This window comes from Pelodiscus sinensis, chromosome 2 (genome assembly GCF_049634645.1).
Source record: "Pelodiscus sinensis isolate JC-2024 chromosome 2, ASM4963464v1, whole genome shotgun sequence".
NCBI classification, from domain to species: Eukaryota; Metazoa; Chordata; order Testudines; family Trionychidae; genus Pelodiscus; species Pelodiscus sinensis.
Window position 1 is genome coordinate 117,908,410 of NC_134712.1, and position 24,597 is coordinate 117,933,006.

Here is a 24,597-nt window from a genome sequence, read left to right on the forward strand (position 1 = left end):
CATTCTATTTTAGACTAGTATATCAAATCCTGGGCCCATTTTAGTCACTGGAAAAACTCCTATTGATTTCAAGTTGATTAGGGATGTTAAATTTTGTTTAATCAGCTAATTGAGTTGTCGTTGGAATTTCCGCCAGGCTCTTAGTGTATTTAAAAGGCAGAGGCACAGCAGGGGATCAGGTTTGACCTGGGAATAAGTTATCCCTGCTCATGCCCAGTCCCCCACTGCACCTCTGCCTGCCCATGGAGATGGTGCTGGGGGAAGCCGGCTTTTAAGCTGGCTCCCCCCAACACCGGCCCTTGCTCCCCCCTTTCTGCTTCTGATAGAAGGCAGCAAGGGCAACGAGCGACTACTCAAGTAGTCACTTGACTACCCAGTAAGCATATGCTTATCTGGTAGTCAACAAGTCGCTTATATCTCTACAGTTGATCCGGGATTTCACCCCTAGGATTCTAAGACTACTGTTAGCTTTGGGGTCCTAGAATCATCCTGAATCATTTAGCTCTGGAACATAGCATTGTTATGCAGAAGTGGCAGATAACATTGAAGATTCTAAAATTTTTCGCCTGCGTGTTCATTGACTCACCTGTATCAGCTATCAGACAGACAGGGGTATTTAACAGTGATGGTTTACATGAAAGTTGGGAGGTTTCTTAATTTTATAATTTTTTGTGGTTCTGGTGTGTTTCTTATTTAGTTTAAGGATTCCAGCCTTTAAAGCCATATTTCATCCTCAGTTAATAATCAGCTAATGAAATCCTTTAGTGCTTTATTGTAGTGAGTCAGAAGCTCAGAACTGCTCTTCACTCTGCTTTTCATTATGATTTCTCCAAACAATGGGAGAACCTGTCAGTTCCTCCACTTTTACCTTTTTTTAATCTTTCAAGGATGATTGTTTCCATTGAGAGAAATAGATTTTTTTTCAGGAGTCATTTTATTCATAATTAATTTCTTTGTTTTCTAACAAAAAACACTCAAAACCCTGGTTGGAAGTACAAGATAATAAATTCTACATGATTTTGACCTTTGCAATCAGCTTATTTTGGGCATGGGAATACTACAAAATTGGCTTACTGTTATGCAGCATACATGGGATGGCTACATGTATGGGACAGAATCACTAAACAACAGGTTAGGTTTAGGACAGGACATGAAAATTATTGGAGAAAATTTGTTCTTTAATTTGTATTTCCTCGTTCAGGCTATCTGTGTATCCTTTACTCAATCCAGTCTATTAATGTTAATAAGTGTCCTAGAGAAAAACTGACAACGTGAGGTGGGCTTCTCTTTAGTTTGCATCCTCTAATAACTGGAATAGACTGCCTGTTTTGCTGAAATGAACACCCAAATTGTTTTGTTTTTGAGAACATTTAAATATCTATTTAAAGAAAACCTGTTAGTATAAAATAAATTGAAAGTCAAAAATACAGTCTGCTCATTTAGGGTAGTCCTAGTATGCTCGGGTAACATCTAGTCGCCCATGTTCTACTTCTACTTAAGATACTTCTTAGTAGGGAGGGATATAAAAGATTAACCATTTATAGGGTAAGCATTAGGCTTACTGATAGGGGTGTGAATGTGTAGCTAACGGGCTCATTGGTTAACCCTCTCGATTACATGTAGCCTCCCTGACCTTGCTGCCTCTCTTACAGAGGCAGCGGGGGTGGAGGGCGAGAGGCAATAGGGGGTGGGGAGCAGGAACTAGTACATGCGGGGAGCTGGCTTTCAAGCTGGCTCCCTGAGCATACCGCCTCCTGTAGAGCCAACTGCCTTCTCCACGCTGCCTTCCACAGAGGTAGCAGCATCGGGGTGGGGAGGTGGCCTGCAGGTTCTGACTCCTGCCTGCCTTCCTGCATTGCTGCGGTCCTGGGAATAGGGCTCCGGCCATATGGGGCAGACAAGTGGGTCTCCAGCCCTGGCTGGCCCCACCCTGAGGGTAGGACTTGGCCCAGGCAAGCCAGCAGCCATGTCAGAATGGCAGAGGCTGGGCAGGTGGTTAACCAGTTAAACATTAAAACTTTAGTCATTTAACCAGTTAAATATTTAAACTCTTTTTTTACATCCCCACTTAGTTACCTGTCATCATGGCATGTCAACTCCTAGGCCCTCACAGAATGAGATGTATTTCTTATGGGAATACTTCAATCAGAAAACATTTTCACTAATGTGGTAAATTAACATGAGCGCTCACGATCAAGAATGGACTTGAGGTTCCTTTTCTGAGTAACTCCCCTGTGATCAAATTCACCAACCAATTTGGTGGCTGTTTTTTAACAATATTCCTTGCACTCAAAGATCTGTCTTGAAGACGAACCATTGTTTATTAATCAAAATATTAAATAATACCATGTTGCTTAATTTTGCCTCCATACTTGGAAGAACACCAGCTTTCTTGTTTTTTTTCCAGCATCCAATGCAGGAAAAAAATGCCAGTAGATGTCCCCCTCATCTCTTTTTTTTTTTTTTTTTTTTTTTTGGCCAGTGCAATTATTCAAGTTCAGTAGTATTGTCTGAAAATAATACTATGCTATTTCTGAGGGCTAGTAGCATATGCTATTGTATGCAAGTTCAAGGTATGAAAATAACAGGTGGCCATTGTGAAGCAAAACGCAAGAATTTATTTCATTCCCTTTATTTAAAAAAAAAAAAGCAAAACATGCTGCAGTCCAACCCTTCATACTATTCTGGTGGCCCAAAAGGGCTGGGAAGCAGCCAGCAGAGTTGGCATAGCTGACTCCGGTCTCTCACTGCAGCAGTGTCTGGTGTAAGGGTTGTCCTCTTGGCCATTCCATTCTATAAAACTCTTGTAATCCATAGCTGGCAGGTGCCTCTTGCGTACTGTTACTGTTCACAATACGTTGGAGCAGTCCGCAGAGTTCTAAATGGAACTAATCTGAGGACTTAGGTAGCTGCAATAGGCTCCTTTGTGGTTCCCCTTCTGTGGGTGACCGCAGAGTCACTAGCACATGGACTTAATAATATAAGGTTTTAACATTTAATTTTTAACACTGAAATTAGAGATGTTAATATTGCAACTGTGTAAACATTAACATTTTAGCAGTTACACTTTTTGGGTTCTGCAGTATAAAGCTTATACTGCACAGCCCACTTCCCAAGAGCAGGGCCGGCAACCAGATCCAGTACGTGCTAGAAGCCAGCTTATTAGAAGCAGCTCCTAGCTGCTGGCCCCACTCCTGGGGAGCCGGCTGCTGCCCTGCGCTGCAGACTTGGTTACAAAGCCTGCAGTATGGGGTGGCAGCCAGCTCCACAGGAGACGGTGTGTGCCGGAAGTTGGCTTATAAGTCGGTCCCCAGAGTATACCGGCTTCCAACCCGCTTCCGGCTACTGGTCATACTCACAGGGAGCTGGCTACTGCTTCACTCTGTGAGCTCTGCTACAGAGCCAGCATCATGGGGTGGCAGCTGGCTCCCTAGGAGCAGGGCTGAGAATTTAAATAGTTACACTCTTACATCCCTAATAGAAGTCCATGATTCAAATTGATTATCTGTGTATCTGTATACCCAAATCAACTGTGATTGTCTTTTGACTTTGTCTTTGAATTGCTGAGGTTTATTTTCTTCTTTTTTGTTGTTATGATGTTGTTGGGGATTCAAATTGAACTTTTTGTAATTATGAAAATTTTATAATCTTTGTCTATTTTCCTGTGTTCTATTGCCATAACTTTATTAAAGGGCGAATAAAATATAATGAAAAATTGCAGGAATTTACATATCCAGTAATATGTGGAAATATATATATGAGAGGGATTTCAATCCTTTACTATTTACAGGAAATGCTTTAAAATAATTATTAATTTAAGAGAAAATTAAGATCTTAGTTTTTCAAAGATGTGTAGATATATTATAAATGTAAGATGAAAGAGTTATTTATTTGTTGGGTGTGTTTAAGAAAACATAAAATCCCCAACCTGCCAAGACTTGAGTTCAGCATTCTGTATTTCTCTTATGAGAATTGCTGACTCCAGATTACCCTTCCAGCAGAGCAGGAAGCTGTATTCCCTGTGCTTTCAGTGTTAGTGATGTCAAGTCCTTGCAGAGGAAACTTAATACCTGGTGGATAAAGGACCTAGACATTTGTTTTTCAAACTTTCTGTTTCAAAAATACACTGACAGCATAGGTAACTGAATTTTGTTATGCCCCAATCCTGCAAACATACATGCTTACCTTGAAGCACACAGCTAGGTGCTCTGAAGTCAAGTGAGTTCCGTGAGAAGAGAATCAGGCAGTTGAACCAGAAAGTGAAATTGTATAGAAACAAAAATTTAGCAGAGTATTGTTTTCTCATTTTCCAAACTGAGCATGAGGCAAAACATACACTACTAATAATATTGGCTAGCATTTACATTAGAGCCTGATGCAAAGCCCATTTAAATCAATAGATTCCCCACAGACTCAATGGGCTTTGCATCCGAGCCATAGTAACACAATCAAGGACATTTGCATTGACAATCTTCGCCCCCTTATCCCCCCTCCCCCCCAAAAACAAAAAAACAACCTTGTTTTAATCTGACAGTGTCACTTAAAAAAAAGTGGAAAATTCTCCAGTTTTACCTCCTACTTGTTTCTATTATCAAACACTCACTGGTCTTATTTTAGATATGACCTTAGTGTTCTTTCCACAGTATACAGGCTGAATGACATGTTGTTCAGCTTCTTATACAATATTATGATGTATCTGTTTTTATATTTAGCTGTAACTTTTACTCTCCTTATGAACAAGCCCACCTACTGCAACCACCACCTATCCAGGGAGAGTGTTTCTATTTCCCTTGGTTTAATTTGGACACATTTGGCACAGAACACTGTAGTATTTCCATAATAACATTTGAAACAGGATGCCTGCTGTGTTGACATGTGGGTCTAAAAGTGAGTTTTACCATGTGCCAGGAAATTGCATTCTTAAGGAAAATCTAGACATAAATTTTAAACAATCAACACTTAAATTTTGAAAAGTTTGTCAGTAAGCTATTATATGCTTCAGGGGTTTTCAATTTATTAGTCTTTTACTTGATATAGGTAATACCATTTCTGCATTCATACCATCCCTGATCCTTTGGTCCAGCTCCACTGAGCTCACTAGGGGCATGTTTATACTAGGAAATTATTTCAAAATAACTTATTTTGAAATAATTATTTCGAAATAGCATGTCCACGGTACAGAGAAGTCTTGAAATTAATCTGAGGCAGGCTCTGTTAATGTGGTTGCACAACCTTGACTTGGCTCAGGGAGTAATTAGTTTGAATTTCCCTTAGGAGTATTTATTTTGAAATAGCAGCAGCGGAGCATCCACACTGCTGCTATTTCAAAATAACTATTTCAGAATTAGTGTTATTCCTTGTGGAAAACAGGAATTATTATTTTGAAATAATCAGCCCATTATTTTGAAATAACAGGTGTGGTGGTGTGGACACTCCACTTATTATTTTGAAATAAGGGGCATTACTTTGAAATAACTCCCAGGGCTACAGGTCTCGAGGGGCAAAAGAACAAAGGTGACTATATGCCACTTCTTCTATATTCTCCTGTTACTTAATGTAGCTGGATAGTTCTTTGAGTGAAGCTTATATTAGAGCAGCCTCTGGGTTGCTTAAACTTATACCAGCTTGTACTAGTTCCATAACGGCTGTTACCCAAACAAGGGAATGCAGGCGCTCGGTGCATTCCTACCATGCCTCCTTCCACCCCAGCATCCTCACTGAGCTAGATGGGGGGAGAAAAAGGGATAGAGCGGAGTTGCATATAACAGCTCTAAACCAGCTAGGCATTCCCTACAGCAGTGTTTCCCAAATGGTGTTCCATGGAATCCCAGGGTTCTGCAAAGTGAAAACAGGGATTCTGCGAGAGAATTCCATTGCAACCTGAATTATTGTAATGGAATGGCATTTTCATTCATTTATGAATTTTACTGAAAACAATTTTCATTTGTGTTTTCCATGACAAGTGTCCCTGTGTAATGCCAGCTCAGCCAGAGAGTGGGGACGATGATGTCACTACTCAGTGTGCGTGCGCAATCAGTCAGGGGTTCTGCGCAGTCAGCCAGGGGTTCCATAAAATTCTTTAAAGTTCAGAAGGATTCTGTGGCCAAATAAAATTGGGAAACACTGCCCTACAGGTAGTTCACATGGGAGTAATGCGTAGGGGTCTAGCCCATAGGTTCTAATTATTACTATTATTTATTTAACTTATTTGAATTATCATGACGCCTAAGCACCCTCATCATGGACCAGCCCCTGTTGTGTTAGGTGCTATATAAACACAGAACAAATTCATGGTACTAGATCTGTGAGGTAATTAGTGCCTCACCTTGTGAGGTCCTTCAGTGCCTTCATGTCCTAAAGAAATTGCTTGGGAGCTGGGTACAGTCACTACCTCACAGAAGGCATTCAGTATCTCACAGCATTAGGTCCATAGACACTGGCAAGTATTTAACTAGGAAGGTGAGGTGACTTAGTGCTATGCTCAAATTGGAATTTGCATATTGGGGCCTATGACCCCAACAGTATAACTGACTCAGGCCTGTACGCAGGAATTTCTGTGGGGGAGGGTGTTTTTTTTTGTAAATATGGACCGCAAGGGTGTGAATGAACCCTCTATGGTCCCCCAAGTAAGTGGGGAAATCAGCCCCCTAGATGGCCAGAGCATGGGGGAAGGAGGCTCAGGCAGCATGCCACGCCCTTTCCCCTGGCCAGTTGGAGCATGCTCCTTCCTCCTCCTCCCCCCCCTCCCCCCCCCCCCCCCCCGCATATGGGACTGTGACTGCACTTCCTGAGAGACTTCCACTGATCCTTTTTGAGCTTCAGAGACAGCAAAGAGAGGACAGTTACGGAAAGATTTCAATGAACCAGTCTGATTAGTACACATAGGGGGTTGTTACAAAACTGGCAATTTCACCAAACTTTTTTCAAAACTCACAGGATTTATGGATGAGTTCAATAATGTACCCAGTCAGTCTAATCAGTGATATGCTGAAGGAGATTTTTTTGAGGGCTGGGGTAAGATAAGAGGGTGTTACACAACCATGGATCTCAGAACAAAATTAAAGGATATGAAACCATGCAGACTGATCTGTTGGCAGAGTTTTGTCAAAACTTGTGCCAATAAAAATTTTACATCTATAAATAGTTATGTATGAGTTTGTGTGCATGCACACTTTAATGTATAGGGCCATGGTTAAAAAAATACAGTAGTGCTTAACATTTTAAAGACTTTTTTTGTAAATATGGTACATTCGAGTCTCTCCTTAGGGCCACAGACATGTACTCTCTGTTGTCATGAGGAAGCTTATAGAAAAAGGAAGGGAAAGTATTATGCAGCATAGTCAAACTATAGTAGTCCTTTATCAGTGATACATGGTAAAACAAAGACTGCAATAGAAAACTGAAAATGTATTAGGAGCGGAAAACATGATGTGTGGAGTGTTTCCTTTTCTGACCATATGTTTATGACAACCAAGCAAACAAGAGATTTCCATGGAATGTAACTTTAACCTTTTACATTTTATAATAGGATGGTACTAAATAGGGATGTAAGCAACCAGTCAACTATCCGATAAGCATATGCTTTCGGGTAGTCAAGCAGTGACTCAACTAGTCGCTTCCCCTCCCCCCACTTGCTGACTGTATCAGAGAGAGGCAGCAAGTGCGGGGAGCAGGAGCCAGTTTAAAAGCCATTTTCCCCCCCAGCACCTCTGCAGTGGGAGGCAGGGGAGGTAGAAACAGTGGGGAAATGGTGCGATCAGGAACTGAAGCAGTCCCCACTTGTGCCAGGTCCTGACTGCTGCGCCTCTGCCTTTGAAATGTAGCAAGAGCCCCATGCTCTATAAGCATTTCGAAGGCAGAAGCACAGCAGGAACCCCGGGGCGAGTGGGGACTCAAGCAGTCCCCTCTTGCTCCTGGTTTCCTGCTGCTCTTCTGCCTTTTAAATTTAAAAGGCAGAGGCTCAGTCGGGATAGTGAGCACCCCACCTCCTCCTTATTGACTAATCAAGTAGTTGATGGAAATTCCACCGGCTACTCGATTAGTTGATTAATTTAAATTAACATCCCTAGTACTTAAGTACTGGGTAAGATGCACATAATGTGCAGTAGCTTTTGGGTTAGCAGTTAGGGAACTAACCATTCTTACTAGTTCTGCTCCTGCAATACCTTCATTTAATCTGTGGTGTTTTAGAATACCATACTTGCTCACAAATGGAATGGAAAAGCTAGTGAATGCTTTGGTCAGGCAGATTTTAACATAGTAGAAGTGGATCCTTCCCAAAGTGGTAGCTATTTAAAGTATGAAATGTTTATTCTTTAGTTTGTGATCTAGAGCCTGACTTTCCGCTGAGTTTTATGGCGTTTCGATCAGACCAAGAACGATTTTCAAATTATTAATTAACTTGATCTTTATGAACAGCAATCTTTTTCACTTAATTTAAAAAGAAAAATACCTACATAATTAGTTGTTCATCTTTGTTTAACAGCAGTGTGGAATTCAGGATACATTCAATTTATAAAGCCTAGAAAGAAAAGATACATTTGGTCTTCCTTCTCCTATTCATTTAAGTAAGTGTTTTTGATAACATGGGTACCTTAGTAAATGATGAGGTAACAGGAAATAAATCAGGATGACAAGCAAAGGCATCTAATTGTGCACATTCTTATTTGAAATAGCATGCTAGGACCCAGACCTGCAGTCTATATCCATGCAAACAATCAATGGGAGTCAATGCCACTAGAGATTGCAGAACCTTGCACTTAATAGGATATATACTAATTATGACGCCTCACCAGTGAATAATGTGCATGATCACATTTATTCTTAGGGTCATGTTCTTCTTTAATGATGGAAAAAACACAATAGCTATTTACTACGAGTAAAATTAGCTCCCGTACGGAGGTCAAACACAAAGGCATCATTTAAATTCTCAACATGAATAAGTGGGATATAAGTGACATTTAAGCCAGGTGCTAGTCTTGTGCATGTGTGTGAGTCCTTTACACTTCAATCTGATAATCTGGATAGTCACTTAAAATGACAGTAGTGGAAATATTAGTCCAACAAAGTAAGAGTTAAATCTGTAGTTGCTTGTGTCATTGACCTTAAAGCAGCCATTCTTGGTAGCTGAATTATAATGCTTTTATTTTTGTTTTAAATTATATTGACCCCATGCTCCTAAATGGATCAGCCATCAACTAAAGGAGCTGCTGTGTTAATGCTATTCACTAATAGGGTTGCCAGGTGTCCGGTTTTCGCCCAGACAGTCTAGCTTTCACCGCCTCTGTCCAGTTAAAAAAAAAAAAAGAAAAAAAAGAAAATACCGGACATGTAAAATGTTTGTCTCAGATGGAAGGCCGGTGGGGACATTCTTCCCCTGGCGGGGATGAGGGGTGGAGAGCGCGGGGATATTTACGTCGGATCCGCAGTTACGAACGGGGCCCGTCTCCCTGGTCTCCAGCAGACCAGGGAGAGGAAGCAAAGCGGCAGAGCACGCAGGCAGCGGACAGCCCAGACACGTCTGGGCTGTCCGCTGCCCGCGTGCTCCGCGGCTTTGCTCTGCTTTGCTCCCCGTCTCCCTGGTCTGCAGACCAGGGGGACGGGGAGCAAAGCGGCGGAACACGCGGACAGCCCAGACGCGTCTGGGCTGTCCACTGCCCATGTGCTCCGCGGCTTTGCTCTGCTTTGCTCCCCGTCTCCTGGTCTGCAGACCAGGGGGACGGGGAGCAAAGCAGAGCAAAGTCGCGGAGCCCGATGGCAGCCGGACAGCCACGGTGCATCTGGGCTGTCCCGCTGCCCCCGTGCTCTGCGGCTTTGCTCCAGACGCCTGTGGTACAGCAGCTGGGGCGCTGCCGGTTGGTCCTGTAGCGCCGCTCTGGGCGCTACTGGACCAACCCGGCAGCACCCCAGCTGCTCTGCCCCAGGCGTCCTGATTCAGTCACTGCTGGTCAGTTTCAGCAGCGGCTGAATCAGGACTCCTGGGGCAGAGCAGCTTGGGTGCTGCTGGGTTGGTCCAGTAGCGCTGAGGAGCGGCGGCGCTACTGAACCAACCCAGCAGCACCCCAGCTGCTCTGCCTCAGGCGTCCCCAAGTCAGCCGCTGCTGAAACTGACGAGTGGCTGACTACAGGAAGCCCCTACCCCGGGCTTCCTGGAATCAGCCGCTGATCAGTTTCAGCAGCAGCTGACTTGGGGATGCCTGGGGTTCTTAAGTTGAATCTGTATGTAAGTCAGAACTGGTGTCCAGATTCAGCCGCTGTTGAAACTGATCAGTTTCAGCAGCGGCTGAATCTGGACGCCAGTTCCGACTTACATACAGATTCAACTTAAGAACAAACCTACAGTCCCTATCTTGTACGTAACCCGGGGACTGCCTGTAGTCAAATTCCTGGACTGTCATTGCTCATTAAAAGTGCTGTCATGTGGGTGAAAATCAGCTAAATAATGCATTTTATTAATATCAGCACAACTGACTTAAAAAGGGCCTGCGTGTTGTGTAGTCTTGCCTTATTCTTTGTATTCATGCCTGTTAGTGTGAAAGAAGCTATTTGCATATATTTGCATATGCATATGTTTGTATATGCAACCACACTTAAGTTGTGGCCCTTGGCATGTGCTGCGAGTATCATTGTGGCCCCTGGGGCTTCCCAAGTTGAATAGCCCTACCGTAGACCATTCTCACCAACATTCACACCGGCAAGGACCCAACCTGCCTCAGTTATGTGTAGGCATTGGCCAGTCACTGTGTGAACCAACAATAGAAAGGCTATAGCAGTGTTACTCCAAGTGAGCTATAGGCCCACTTTGAGAGAGCTGCTAACGGGCCGCCTTGGTTTGTTTATCCAAAGTCTCTGTAGCCCAGGAGCCTCACGGATCCCATTGGCTCCAGTTTGCTGTTTCCAGTTAAGTGGAAATGGCAAACTGGAGCCAATGGGAGCCGCGAAGCTCCGTGGCTATGGGGCCTTTTAGATAAATAAACTGGAGTGGTCCATTAGTAGCTTTCTCAAAGTGGGCCTGCGGTCCACTTTTAGAAACACTGGCCCACAGCCAAACTAATCCACAGACCCTCAGCTTAGGACCTAGAGCTGCACCATTCTGCCCTTATCAAAACCCTGATCATTATGAATTTATTACTCCATTCACTTCTCCCTTATTGTTGAGAGGAATATGCACAATACGTTGCTGTTAAACCAAGCTGAAATTTTCCCCTAGACACATCAGTCACAAATATACTGATTTAGCTAAAACAAAAAATAGGTGTATTAATTACACAACACAGATTTTAAGTGATAGCAAACAGATTACCTAATAAATAACAAAAATGCAAACTAAGCGTAACATACTAGAATAATCTTTCACCCTGATTGATGAGAATCTTAAGCCTTTTTGTATCAAGGCACAAGCTAAACTTACTTTTGCATCTTGGACTCTCCACTCCATACCAAGACCTTTTCTTTTAGAGAGTCTCTTAGTTATTCAGTTGTGGAGGAGAGTAGGACAACAGATGAGGTCAACTGTGAAGGACAACAGATGAGCATATGGCAGAAACCCTCTGTTGCAAAAACAGTTGCCAGCATAATTTATGGAAAAATACAGGTATCCAAAATGGAGTCCAGACAGTCATGAGGGCTGGCCACATGACCTTTCAGAGTCAGAGAAGCCATTATCCGTGGGTTGTCTGGAATGTTCTCAAAAAGGTTCACCGTGGAGAGGGATAAGCTTCTCCTGAGGCCTGTTTTCCCAGTGACTCATTACACTAAATGCAACCTTCAGATCCAGCTATTTAGACAGGAATATCTTGTCTACTGGGTGTCACCCAGGTGTGACTAAATGTGAAGTACAGTTACATAGTCAATATTCATAATTTCAGATACAAAAATAATACTTTCATACAAACAGATAATCATATCCTGCAAATTGGAACTTTTTCCATTACACCTTACGTGACCTATCTTATACAAAATGCATCATAATTATGCCATTATCATATATCATATATCATATCATATCATATCATATCATATCATATATCATATCATATATATGTAATTCCACTGTGGGGAATCATAAGGCGTGCAGTTTCACACTTTGAACTAAGTGGTGCTTTTCAAACATGGCTTTTATTAACGAGTGATGTTGGGGTGTGTCAAGTTGTGTTGGCCTATACAGAGAGTCTTTTTGATTTTTGACTCTCTAGAGATGCTCTCATAGACTTTCAGGCTCCTTGTTCTTCCTGAGCATAAGGGCTATAATTGGGGCCCAGGCTTTGCTCAGGGATATAAGGGAGGAAGACTTCTTATGCTGTGTTCTTCATCTCATAAGCATTTAGAACCAGCCACACTCAAGTTGCTTTTCCTCACTTCATAAGTCATTTCAGGTCTTCAGGGAGGTACTCAAACTCATCTAGGTGAGTGGTTTTCACCCTGGGGGTTGCCATCTTCAAGGGGAGTGTGTGTCACAGGGTGGTTGTGGGGGAGCGTTACAAGTGCAGAGCTGGCATTAGAGGGTGACAGGCAGGGCAGTTGCCCTGGGCTCTGCAAAGCTAAGTCCCATGCTTCAGCCCTGGGCAGTGGGGGCACTGGCTTCAGACAAGACACTCAAGTGAAAAATAGGCTGAAGTATCCTACTGACATGTAAGTACAATATTCATGTACCAGTCGATCTGTTTTACAATTATATGGTAAAAATGAGAAAACAAGCGATTTTTTTTTCAGCATTAGTGTACTGTGACACTTTTGTATTTTGTCTGATTTCATAAGCAAGTAGTTTTTAAGTGAGGTGAAAACTGGAATATGCAAGACACATCATGCTCTTGGAATGGGTACAGTTATCTGGGAACATTGAGAACCACAGATCTAAAATGTTTGTTAGAGGTATTATAAGTAATACTTTAAACTATTATATTGGAGAAAAGCTAAAAATATCCTCCTCTCCCCTTTGCTTATTTTGTGTTTTTGACAGTATTCTATAAAAATAGAAATATTTTGATTGTAAAATTACAACAGGTATATTTTAATTAATTTTAAAACGACTTTTTTTTTAGAGTTGAGTGTCTTTCTTAAAAGTCTGTATTATTTTCTCCATTTAGTCCATTCTTTAGAGGATGAAATTCACCACTGTGCAGAGAGCCAGCACAGTGTCTATGTACATCTTAATTCAAATTTAGGCTCTCCAAAAACAGCTTACGTAAATCTTAAGCCCTTCATAGGCCTCATGTTGGCCTTCTGTACGGCTGTGAATTTCTCAAGTGCTCTTTTACTATGCAGACACATTATAATGCCAACTTTTCTCTCCTCAGGAATGTTAGTTAAAATAATGTTTTTCCTTTGAATTTTAATGTTAGCAGATGAATTTAAGAAAAATGCAACAATGTAAATAAGAAATGTGATTTATTTTTGCCTTTGAACTTCATGTATTTGTGATTTCCCAAAACAAGACAGAATTAATACATTGAAATTATTTAATTTAAGGACTTCTTAATTCCCCCTCCTTACTTTTGCTCAGTGTTTTCTTGCCAGTGTTTATATGTCTTCTGTCATTCCATGCTAAAATTCACTTAGTTCCCATCGTAGCATCTGTGAGTAGACTCTGTTATTTTCAGCTGCATGTTGGGATTCACTGTACCGAGATGACAGTCTGTGCTCTATTTTACTTGATGTTTGGTCTGCATCTTAAGACAGTTGAAATATTAAATTCTCTGTAATTGTAAGTTTGAAAAATGTGAGTGCTAACCATTATGGTTTTATGCCATTATCAGAATGACAAAAGAATCTTCTTAGTGTGTCAAGTGAACATAGCTAATATAAGTAGTAATTCCAAAAAGATAATGTCATGATGGATTTTTACAGCTTGTGATGGTCTCTATAACCTGAAAAGGGGTACAGAAGCCAGGGCTTTTGTTTTCTAATTCACTTCCTTTCTTTTGTGCAGTCAAGTAACCACCACGAAAGAAAATGAATGGCCCAGGCTATATCTTTGAGTTAATAAATTGTATAACAATTTTTTTTCATAATGAAAGATTCTAATTTTCTGCTTTCTGGTTTTCTCTTAATACTTATTTTGCAAGTGCTACAGAAAGTCTGTGTGGTGAGAAACAAGTTTTGCTTCGTATTCCAGTAGAGACTTGAGTTAATGTTCTGCGTTTGTAGGGAAGTGCAGTATATTTGTGTGTACTTAGCACATGCTGTTACCCTTGCAGCATGTGTGTGTGTGTGTGTGTGTGTGTGTGTGTGTGTGTGTGTGTGTGTGTGTGTGTGTGTGTGTGTGTGTGTGTGTGTGTGTGTGTGTGTGTGTGTGTGTGTGTGTGTGTGTGTGAGAGAGAGAGAGAGATATTCTCCAAATGCTACCCTCAAATAAGTGGAATGTTATTGCATGAATGCAATTTACAGAGCATTTAAGCATCAAAGATGAGAGGATTGGAGGAGACCATAAAGAAGAGGAAAGAGAGCCAGCTGATTTGCTGTGATCAATGGACGCAGGAATATTTTAAATGGAAAGATTAGTAAATTCACTCAAATGTATCAGGAGACCCTTGGTTATGAAAGCATGTTGTTTGATAGTTTGAGATTCTTCTATCCCAACCAGATTCACGTATATAATATTAGCTGGATTCAAACCTATGTCTGGATTTAGGTTTCAAGTATGTATGGAAGTGTACAGTGATATGCTCCCCCTCCCCCCCCCAAGGCTTGATTGCAATGACCAATCCACAGGCAAGAGAAAACCTACCACTTGGGCTGCAGGAGTTTTGACCTGCTAGTTACTCCATTTCACTTTTATGAGCATGGAGCATGAGACTGACACGTGGGCAGGTGACAGTTGCCTCCATGCATGTAAATAGCCGTTAGATATGTTATCAGTAGGTGATGCTGAAGAATATGCAGCATAGTTCTTGGGTTTTGTAGCACTGATGAAATGTGTTGGGCATTGTAAATGGCTGCTTCTGTACTGCTCTTTTATAAGGCGCTCATAATATCAGTTGAGGAGGCCATGGGATCTGAAGTTATGCTGGAGTCTTGGGGCAGCAAAAATATCACAACTGCAGTGGACATGATTATAATTTTGACATTTACTGTTTGTTTTAAAGCAATTTAGCGTTACCATAACATACCCAGTACTAAGCATACACAGAAACCTCTTACTTTGAAATTACTTACACAATAAATAGAAATATTTTAATGGGTGCTAGTATATGCCCAAAGTGCTGCTCATAATGAAATGTCAGTGTTACCTGCTATGAGGACTAGCATTTTTATGGTCTTCTGTAAAGTACTTCTTTTATTTCAGTGACTTTGCAGTTGTTATGGACTTGATTCAACTCCCATAGGACTCCCAATGGCTTCAGTGCATTTTGGGTCAGCTCCTAAGCCACTGAACCTTGCATTGTGTTGTGTCATGATTGCTATGCTCTTGCAAGTATTCAAGTGTACAAAGCTTCAGAAATATTCATTATGTCATTGCCAAAGTATTTGCCATTTCTACACATGCAGAATATGGTGTAACTTTAAACTGTTTCTTTAAAATAAATCCAGTGTTTTTGTAAAATACACATTTAACAGTAAGGTATCCATTCGTATTTATATGTTTTAATGGTCAGTCTAAGTTACGGCTCAGGAAAAGGGCGATGCATCTTCAAAGAAAACAGAGTCAATTGTGTTCTTTCTATATGTGGAACACAGCTGTGGGTACAGAGATAGCTATCAAGCTTTATTCCATGCCAATATAGAAGTTTTAGGTGTGAGTTGAATACTTCTTTTCCGTTAGAGTGGGCTGGTGATGAGCCAGCTTCTAATTGCCTTAATAATTTAGAGGTGTGTTGCTGTTAGAGGAAAAAAAGGGAAGGGAGAAATAGGCATCTATACAGCACTTGCATTCAACCCTTATATCTCATCGTACTTTCACGGATGAGGTAATATGTCCAATAAGTTTATTTTCTATTGCCATCTGCTTGTTTTGAAAGCATTCCTTTGTGCTGTTCATTATTTCCTCCACCGCCCCCCCGATTTGAAGTAGAGTCTCATTTTTATGGGGAGGTATAGAAGTACTTGTATTTACTACGTACTTGCTAGCATAAATAGGGACATTTGGGAAGAAAGCAGGTACAAAATTAAATCCATTGAACTAGGGGAGACCTTTGAAGGGACAAAATAGAAAAACAGTGATTATAATACTAAAATGCCAGAACTATTCTTTCTAAATTGGAGTATGTGGCATATATTCTTGTCATACTGTGTATGATCTACTGCTAATTAAATTTTCAGAACATGATCTGCATTCATGCATGCACATAGTCATTTGGGGACACAAACAGAATTTTACATGCAATGTCGTTCTGCTCCCCCCCCCCCCCCATTTACGTTTGGTTTATACACAAATGAATTTTTTTGCATGTAAAATGCTATTATTTGTGTGCAGAAAGGCCGCATTCAAAATCACATGTGCAAGTGATTTTTGTTGTGTGCAGGTGGAGGCTGAATTGAGAGTTCTTCAAAAATTTGGGACCAAATTCTGTGTTGGCAAAATGCCACTGCTGGAGTTCTGCCAACAGAGAATTTATCCTTTGGTCCTTAAGGTACTTCTAGTAGATTTTCTACTTCTGATTTATTAGCAGCTTTTGATACATTTGACAAGGTATTTATTTAACATCTGTCTTCCACATTTGGTACCTAAGGATTTGTGCTCACATGGCAGACTCATACCTCACTAGTCAATTGTTTCAAGTTCTTGGTGATAAGAATTTCTTGTTCTTCCAATTAGTACAGTGATGTTCTGCAGGACTGAGGAGTTCGGCCAAGTGCTGTTTTATTTGCAATGACTGCCCCTTGGTGCTTTGATTAAATTTTTCTGAAGATTGTCTTCAGATTTCATGGTATTTAGCCACCGTCTAGGACTGGAATTTAAGAATATTTTATTCAGAAAAGTGATTTGGCAATACATTTTTTAACTAAATAAATATAGAAAGGTGTATTGATGGTGCCAATCAGCGACAACATAAATATTGTTTTTTAAAAATATTTTAGGTTTTAAGCAACACCTTAGAAAGTTGATTCCTGCTTCTACTTGCCTGCTGGTACTTGCCTGCAACTTGAATAGTTGATTAACCTCATGAATTTTTATCAGTTATTTGACTATTCTGCAGGCCCCAAGGGGTGGGGCTGGCAGCCAGTGCACTCTGGCCCCACTCCCAAGGAGCCTCATGCCACTCTGCACTGCTGCCTCTGTATCCGAGGCAGCAGTGTGGGTTGCCAGGCGGGAGCTGGTCCGTGAGGGGAACCAGTTTAAAAATCCGCTCCCCTCATGAACTGGCTGCCCATCACCCTGTACTGTTGCCTCTGATACAGAGACAGCAGCACGGGAAGGCAGCAGCCCCTGTCCGGGGGGAATCTGAGCTCCTGGGCCGGGTGCAAGTTGGAACTGAACTAGGCTGCCTGCCTCCCTGGCTCCTAATACACTTTAAAGACAGAGCTGCAGCAGGGGTAGGTCCCAGACCCAGCACAAGCTGGGACTGAGCCAGGCTGCTGACTAGCCTGCTAAAAATTTACTGTTGGGGGAGGGAAAGTGTAGTCTATAGCATTAACCAGTAAGCTTTTGCTTATCATTTAATTGGTTAATATGCAATACTATTACATCCCTAGTTGGTACATGAATAGAGAGACTGAAGCTTCTCAGGGGGAATAAATGGTCGTTAATTGATAGCTGAGACTTGTTAGGGTCAGCCATTTGCCAGTTTGCTTAGGGTAACACTGCAACTAAATTTGGCCTAGCAGAGGACTGTTTTTCTGCTCATAAGAGTTACTGAAATTAACAACTCCTAAATCAATTGAAGAAATGGGCAGCTATCAGCACTGTTTGGGTGCTAAAGACCCGCTCAGCACTTGCAAGAGAAATTCAGTTCTCTGAACTCATGTAGGTGTTAGCAATTAAAAATGTTTTCACCTTCCACCTTAAAAGATGGAGCAAACAAAAATATCAGTTTGATTATTTCTTTTCTTTTTTTTAGGTGCTTCTCTCCCCTTGAACAGCTTACCAGCCTGATTTCTATTAACAGCAGTGAAAAATTCAGTTCTGTTTAAAAAAGATTTTTTTTCTTCTTATGGTCCAGATTCTGATGCCCTTACTCATGCTGAATAGTACCTTTTTCAACAACTAGTGATGATCTTAATGGTCACCTCACTTTTGAGGAGATTGTTGAGGATCATGGTTTGTACTAATGGGTCTTTGCACGACTACATACACCATTCAGGAAGAGCAACATTTACTGCACTGGCTACAGAACCATGTGCCTGCTTATGCTGATTGAGCTGTAATTTGTTTCCATGCCTGACGTATTTCCATTTGCACAATGCCATTCTTCTTAAAGTCTTGGTCACTTACCTTATAGTGTGGTACTGTACACTAAAATCAATTGCCAATTGCTCAAATTCCTATCCAAAATGTTCAATTTGTGCGGATTTTTTTTCAGGGTGACTTTGAAGCATTTCATCTCCTCCACACTTCTATGATTGCTGGGGCTTATTTTGGAATATGACTTGTTTTGGTAAACAATTCTCAGGCATATGAATTACACAGCTAGGTTATCTCAATTGTTGTACAAATCAAATGAGCCTTGACTGAACCAGCTTTCACCAAGATTTCTGTGCTGGAAGCCTGGTCCTGACATTTGATGCCTAGCAATTGTCATATTGCAAATAGATACAGTATTGTAAAACTTTTTAATATGCTGGTGATCACAGGACCATGTCTTATACCCATAGAGAAATGTTATGAGGACAACTGCATTACAGACTTTGATTTTTTTGCATACAGATAGATTCCATGTTGCTTCCAAATTTAATGAAGTTTGGTGCTGGCTTTTTTCTCTAGCTTTACAGTAGTGCAATCTGTGATAAGAGATTCACCCTGATGACTTGCTAGTGGTGTCAGGGCATATCATATAGGTCTATATCAGTGTTTCTCACTGTGGTCCACAGATCCACTTTGAAAGCTGCTAACTGGGCTGCTCCCGTTTATTTACCGGCTCTGCAGTCACTGAGCCTCACAGCTCCCATTGACTCTGGTTCACCATTTGCATCCAAGGGGAGTCGCAGGAAGTGGTGTGGACTGGGCTGCTGCTTCCTGTGCCTTCCTTTGGCTACAAACAGCAAACTGGAGCCAAAGGGCGCTGCGAGGCTCTGTGTCTGCAGAACAGATAAATAAACAAATGGGAACGGTCAGTTAGCAGCTTTCTCAAAGTGGGTCTACAGACCACTTTGAGAGACACTGGTCTATATATAGCTTTAACTGCTGTAAAATACATACATAGCAGTACACATGTATCATGCTATTTATTAGTTATGGTAATGCCTGCAACATTTAAAACAGGACAAGAGAGGGATTAAAATCTGCATGATAGAGACCTTTGGAGGCTTTTATCAGCAAGAGCCTGTACTTCATCATCTTTATGGTCAAACCACATATTTTGCATTTGGCAGGCTTTCTTTGGAGCATGCTGAAAGCTGCCTTATATTCAACCTTTTTGACTCAGAGTGGATCAGCCAAGAGTGTGGCATGTGCTTATCGCTTGACATCAAGGATATACAGTATTTCAGGATCATTGTTACTGAATCAGTATGCAAGACAGTGTTTTGATACCTAACACAATCAACAACAGTGTTATTGTGTCATGCAGGGAAACCTATTCAGTAGATCCTCCATCTCTGATCATTGGAAGAGTTTCTAAAACAGTTAGGTGTGTTGAAAATTGTTAGGTGATTGCCTGCCTGAAAGAGCTGTCAATATTTACAGACATAACTGACTGTTTTGTATGCATTTTCATCTGAACTAATAGAAAAGCTTTGATCAGACAATATGGTGGAGCTGATTGTTGACAGCCCATGTAACACCTGAGTTATGCAGACATCTAATAGATCACCTTGTTGGACCAAAACATAGTCAAAAACTGCCAATGATGTGAGCAAGGATGCATCCAGGTCATTTTGTATTTGTTGGGAATCAGAATACAGTATTTCTAATAATTAGACACATTGGTATTAGACACATTTCATCAGCAAGAGTAGACCATTGTTATTCATCTTGATGATACCCTGTTTGCCAAGTATGCCATGCTACTTGGAATCGTGGCCAACATAAGCATTTAAAGTCACCTAGATAATCAACTTGTCTTCATGGGGCATCAGTCATATCAAGCCATTTAGTTTGGAATTAAAGTCTTCAGAGTTAGTCATTGTCTGTGTGTAGCACTGACCAGCAAAGCTTATTGTTGACCTCTCAGGGGCGGTTGGCATGTGACCAGTCTGTCATTATCCCACTGCATAGGCTCTCGACAGGAGAGAGAAGATTCTTTTTCATTACAAAGCCAACTCCTGTGTCACCTGGGTTGTTTGGTGGGAGAAGAGAGGAGAATGTATCCAGCACTCTCCTCAGTCAGCCAGCCCTTTTCAGCAAGTATCCTCTTACTCCAGCACCAGAATGTCATGATGACATCTTTCAAGTTCTTGAGCAGCCTCCAAGGCAGGATGATCAGTTTGGTTTGGATGATCAAGGATTGTAAGAACATTCCACATGACAACACAGGGGCAAAAATAAACTTTTCAACGCTTGTTTGAATTTTGACCACATAATGACAGTAAACTAGTCAGGGCTTCTTGGGATTAGCAATTTTTAGGGCACCGTTTATAGCAGGGGTGGGCAATAAGCGCCCTATGGGCCAGACGCGATTTGCCAGGATTAACCTGAGGTGGTCCACAAGACACTTAATTTACAGGTGCAGCCACTCATAGCTCCCATGGGCCACAGTGCACCATTCCTGGCCAATAGGAATCAGGAGCCTCATATATAGAAACATAGTGAGACTTAGACACCTAAAATCATTTTTGAAAATGGGACTCCGAGGTACTTTTGAAAATTTCACTCTGATAAAAATTTACTCTGATAAAATTTAGGAGCTCTAAATCCTTTTCATTTTTAACATTTCAAAGAGCTTTCCAAACACTAATTAATCATCATAACATGCAAGTGAGGGTGGGAGGTAATATTATTCCAACTAAGCAGAATACAGAACTGAGGAAAAGAAGGCAAAAGCTCGAGAGGGGTAGCTGAGTTAGTCTGTAACAGGAAAAACTTAATAAACAACAAATAGTTTAGTAGCACCTTAAAGAGTAACAAAACATGAAGATAGTATCATGAGTTTTCATGGGCACAACCCACTTATTTGCAGAAGGTCAAACAGAGCTTCAGCATTGTACTTGTATGAGGTGAACTGAAAATTACTATTTCTTTTATCATTTTTACGGTGCAAATATTTGTAATAAAACCAATATAAACTAAGTACTGTACACTTTATAATAGAAATCAATATATTTAAAAATGTAGAAAAACTTGGAAATATAGTTAATAAATTTCAAGTGGTATTCTATTGTGTAACAGTGTGATTAAATTTGCTTTGTGTATTACCTGTCTTCTGCTTCTTCTTGATAATAAATGTCCGCTTTATCCTTCACACTCTCCACAGAGTTAAAATTCATTGTAAGGTAGCGATTGACATAGATTTGAAGAAATTGTGGAGGTACAAAACTGGAGCTGGCTCTTTCCTTTCTTACCTCTTTTGTGAATGCAGTATGATATTTGCAGTCTTTCATATATTTATGTAAAAAAATAACTCCGAGCAGTGGACTTGGCGTGTATGTGAATCTATAAGGGGGCAAACAAATGATCAGGGAGTGTTGAAACATTTCGGTACCAAATTACCAATCCTTTAAATTTCATTCACCAGTAAAATACAGTCAGAATGCTAAGTTGTTAAATATATTGATTAAAAAAACAACAACAAAAACAAGGCAATCTATTCGTGCAAAAAGGCAGTCTAGACTCTAAAATGGTTACATCTGTTGCAATTAATATTTATATTAAATGTACTCTGAAACATTTTAAAAGCTGGAAAATAAAGGATAATTAGTAATTTATGCTGGAGTTTTGTTTAACACTATGAAATAAATACAATTCTGTTGAAATGAATGAATTTTTATCAAAATTAATTATGCAGTATGTACAGGAAGGATTAGGGTTTGAATGTTGGAAGAATAGAAAAGGTGTACTTATTAGGCCAAATTTTCTGCTGGTACATACAGAACACCTAGTGCAATGGCACACCAGTCTCTGCTAGAATTTCTATGCATTTCTGTAATGCAAATAATAATAATGGATTTTTTACTTTGTGATTTGCCTGAAATTTGGAATGAAGTCAAAGGTGATCAATGTGCTGTTTAGCATCATGGTGACAAAATAGCTGGAGGCAGCTGGGCACCTTTTCCCGGAGGGGTTATTTTATTTTATTTGTCTTGTGACTTTTAGAACTCTAAAGTGTTGTTTATTTTGACACCTGGAGTTTTTCAGGTCATGTTTCTGTGTGTTTTGTGGGAAAAGCATTATAAATGTGTTGAAGGCAAATGAGTGCGGTGTCTGAAGTTTTATTAGGAAGCTGTAGTTTATTATAAGTTACCCAACGATTGTAAATAATATGGGAATTTAGAAATTCTGACTATAAAATTTTGGTGCATCTTTAAAAGTTTTACAGCACTCAAAATGGAATTTAAAAATAGCAATTAATTAGCAGTTCACAGGAATGTTGCTTAGTCCTTTAGGCCTAAATTAAGAATTCCTACAAACAAAATTACCTTTATTTCTGTGGAAATATTTAGCTAACTATTTCAGTAGTCATGTCCATAGCAAAGTAACTGACCAGTTAAATGTTATTAAATCATAGAAATTGTGGGTGATTTTAAATCCCAATCCTTCATAAGGGTCCCCGTACTCACATAGAGGCCTCCTGACTTTGACAGATCTCTGCAAGGGGCATAAGGGTTCACATTAACAGGTCTCTGTGCATCTTGGCCTTTAGTACACATCAAGTTTGTTTTTCTATATAAATGGCCGAAAGAGTCTATAAGATTCTTCCCTTTTAAAAATTATGTACATGCTCAATAAAGATGAGACAATAAAAACAATGCTAGTAGACGTTTAGGCCCATACTTTTCCAGTAAGTTAAGAACGTAAAGTGGTCTGGATATCATTTTGCATTGATTTACTTATGAATGATGTAACTACCACCACATTAACAGAATGAATTGAGGTTAGTAAAACCAGTGCATTTCAAGCTTGTTGGGCTGATATACAAGTTTACCAGTCTAAATCCTCACCTTTTCACCCAGTACTTCCTAGATGCCCCTCACTTGTGTTTGTTCCCTATCTCGCTATTATTACTGCTTATTTACATTGCTCTAGTGCAGAAGTCCCCAAACTGTGGGGTATGTTTCCCATGGGGCTGTAGAGGAGTGTTTGGTGGGGGTAGATGGAGGAGGAGGCGGCAAGTGGCAGACCCTAGGGTCAGAGCACCACTCGGTCCAGCTGCCCCAGCTTCATCAGAGGCTGGTCAAGAGGGAGGGTGCAGAAGCTGGATGGGGTCTTGGCAGAGTGTGTGTGTGAGGGGGCGGGGCTTAGCAGAAGAGCCCAAACTCCTCTGCTGGGCCAACTATAGGTAAGAAGGGGCATAACAGGAAAAGTTGGTGTGTACCACTGCTCTAATGTGTACAGGCCCAGGTCAAGATTGGAAGCCTATTGAATTCCATACAATATAAACATACAGGTAGAGACAGTCTGTTCCCTGAGAACTTAAGGGTTAGGTTTATGCTAGACATTTTTCCAGGTATAGTAATATCACCCAGGGAACTTTTTTTTTTTCTTTTCCTTTTTTATATATTTTTATATTGGCAAAAGCCCTAGTGTAGATGCTGTTACTGAGAGGAAAATGCTTTTGTGTATATAGTTTACTAGAAGTTTTACTCAGTGTTGCTTGGGTCCTTAACTCAGTTTTTTTCTTCATTTAAATCATTGCACAAGGGTGGGGCTGGGGATGAGGGGTTTGGTATGCAGGCTGCCCCAAAGAGAGGGGACTACCTCAGCCATCTCTCACCACAGCAGCTTGGGGCCAGATGAGAAGCACCTCTCCATAGCCACTGCAGCTCTAGCTACAGGTTTGTCTGCCCAGCCAGAGTGAGGAATGCAGCAAACTGTGGACTTTCCCCCACTCATTGATGAAGGGGAACTGCCAGCAATGTTCCTGTATGTCTTAGGGTGGGAGACTTGGGGCCGGGGCAGTCCCGGACACACATTCTTTCTTCTGTATGTTTTTAAAAGAAACAGTCCCGTTCCAGGCACATCCCATTTTCCTGGCACAACCAGCTCCTTAGCTTGCTTTAAGTTAGGAGAAGAGGAAGCTGTATATTGAATCTGGTATTCTACCTCTTACCATTTAGGAGGAGTTCTTAGATAGACAGACACATGGACATGCACACAAACTCTCTCAAATATATGGTAGATTTCACTTGGAAAACTGGTTAGAATTAGCTATATTAGAAAAAGCACATAACCTGCATCTACACTAGGAAGGTTTGCTGGTATAGCTCTGCCTTCAGAGATTTTCTGCTATAGAGCTGGCCTCAGCCTGTGCTGCTAAAAACACAAGATACATTACAAATTAGAGGGCATACTGCTGAATAGTAGCATTGGTATACCAGGTCCCAGCACAGAAGCTTATTGTTAAGATA

At 40.9% G+C, this 24,597-nt stretch overlaps 1 protein-coding gene across 2 annotated transcripts in view; it reads left to right on the forward strand.

Moving 5' to 3' along the window:
- BCL2 (BCL2 apoptosis regulator) overlaps positions 1-24,597 on the forward strand; it is a 139,549-nt gene that overhangs the window by 14,940 nt on the left and 100,012 nt on the right. Inside the window, exon 2 of one of the 2 annotated variants that reach the window (XM_075921375.1) lies at positions 17,997-19,025. The exons of the other annotated variant lie outside the window; for it this stretch is intronic. Coding sequence (XP_075777490.1) covers positions 17,997-18,014 — 18 coding nt within the window. The 3' untranslated portion in view covers positions 18,015-19,025. Of the gene's footprint in view, positions 1-17,996; positions 19,026-24,597 lie in introns of those variants that run through there. 2 annotated transcript variants of the gene reach the window in all.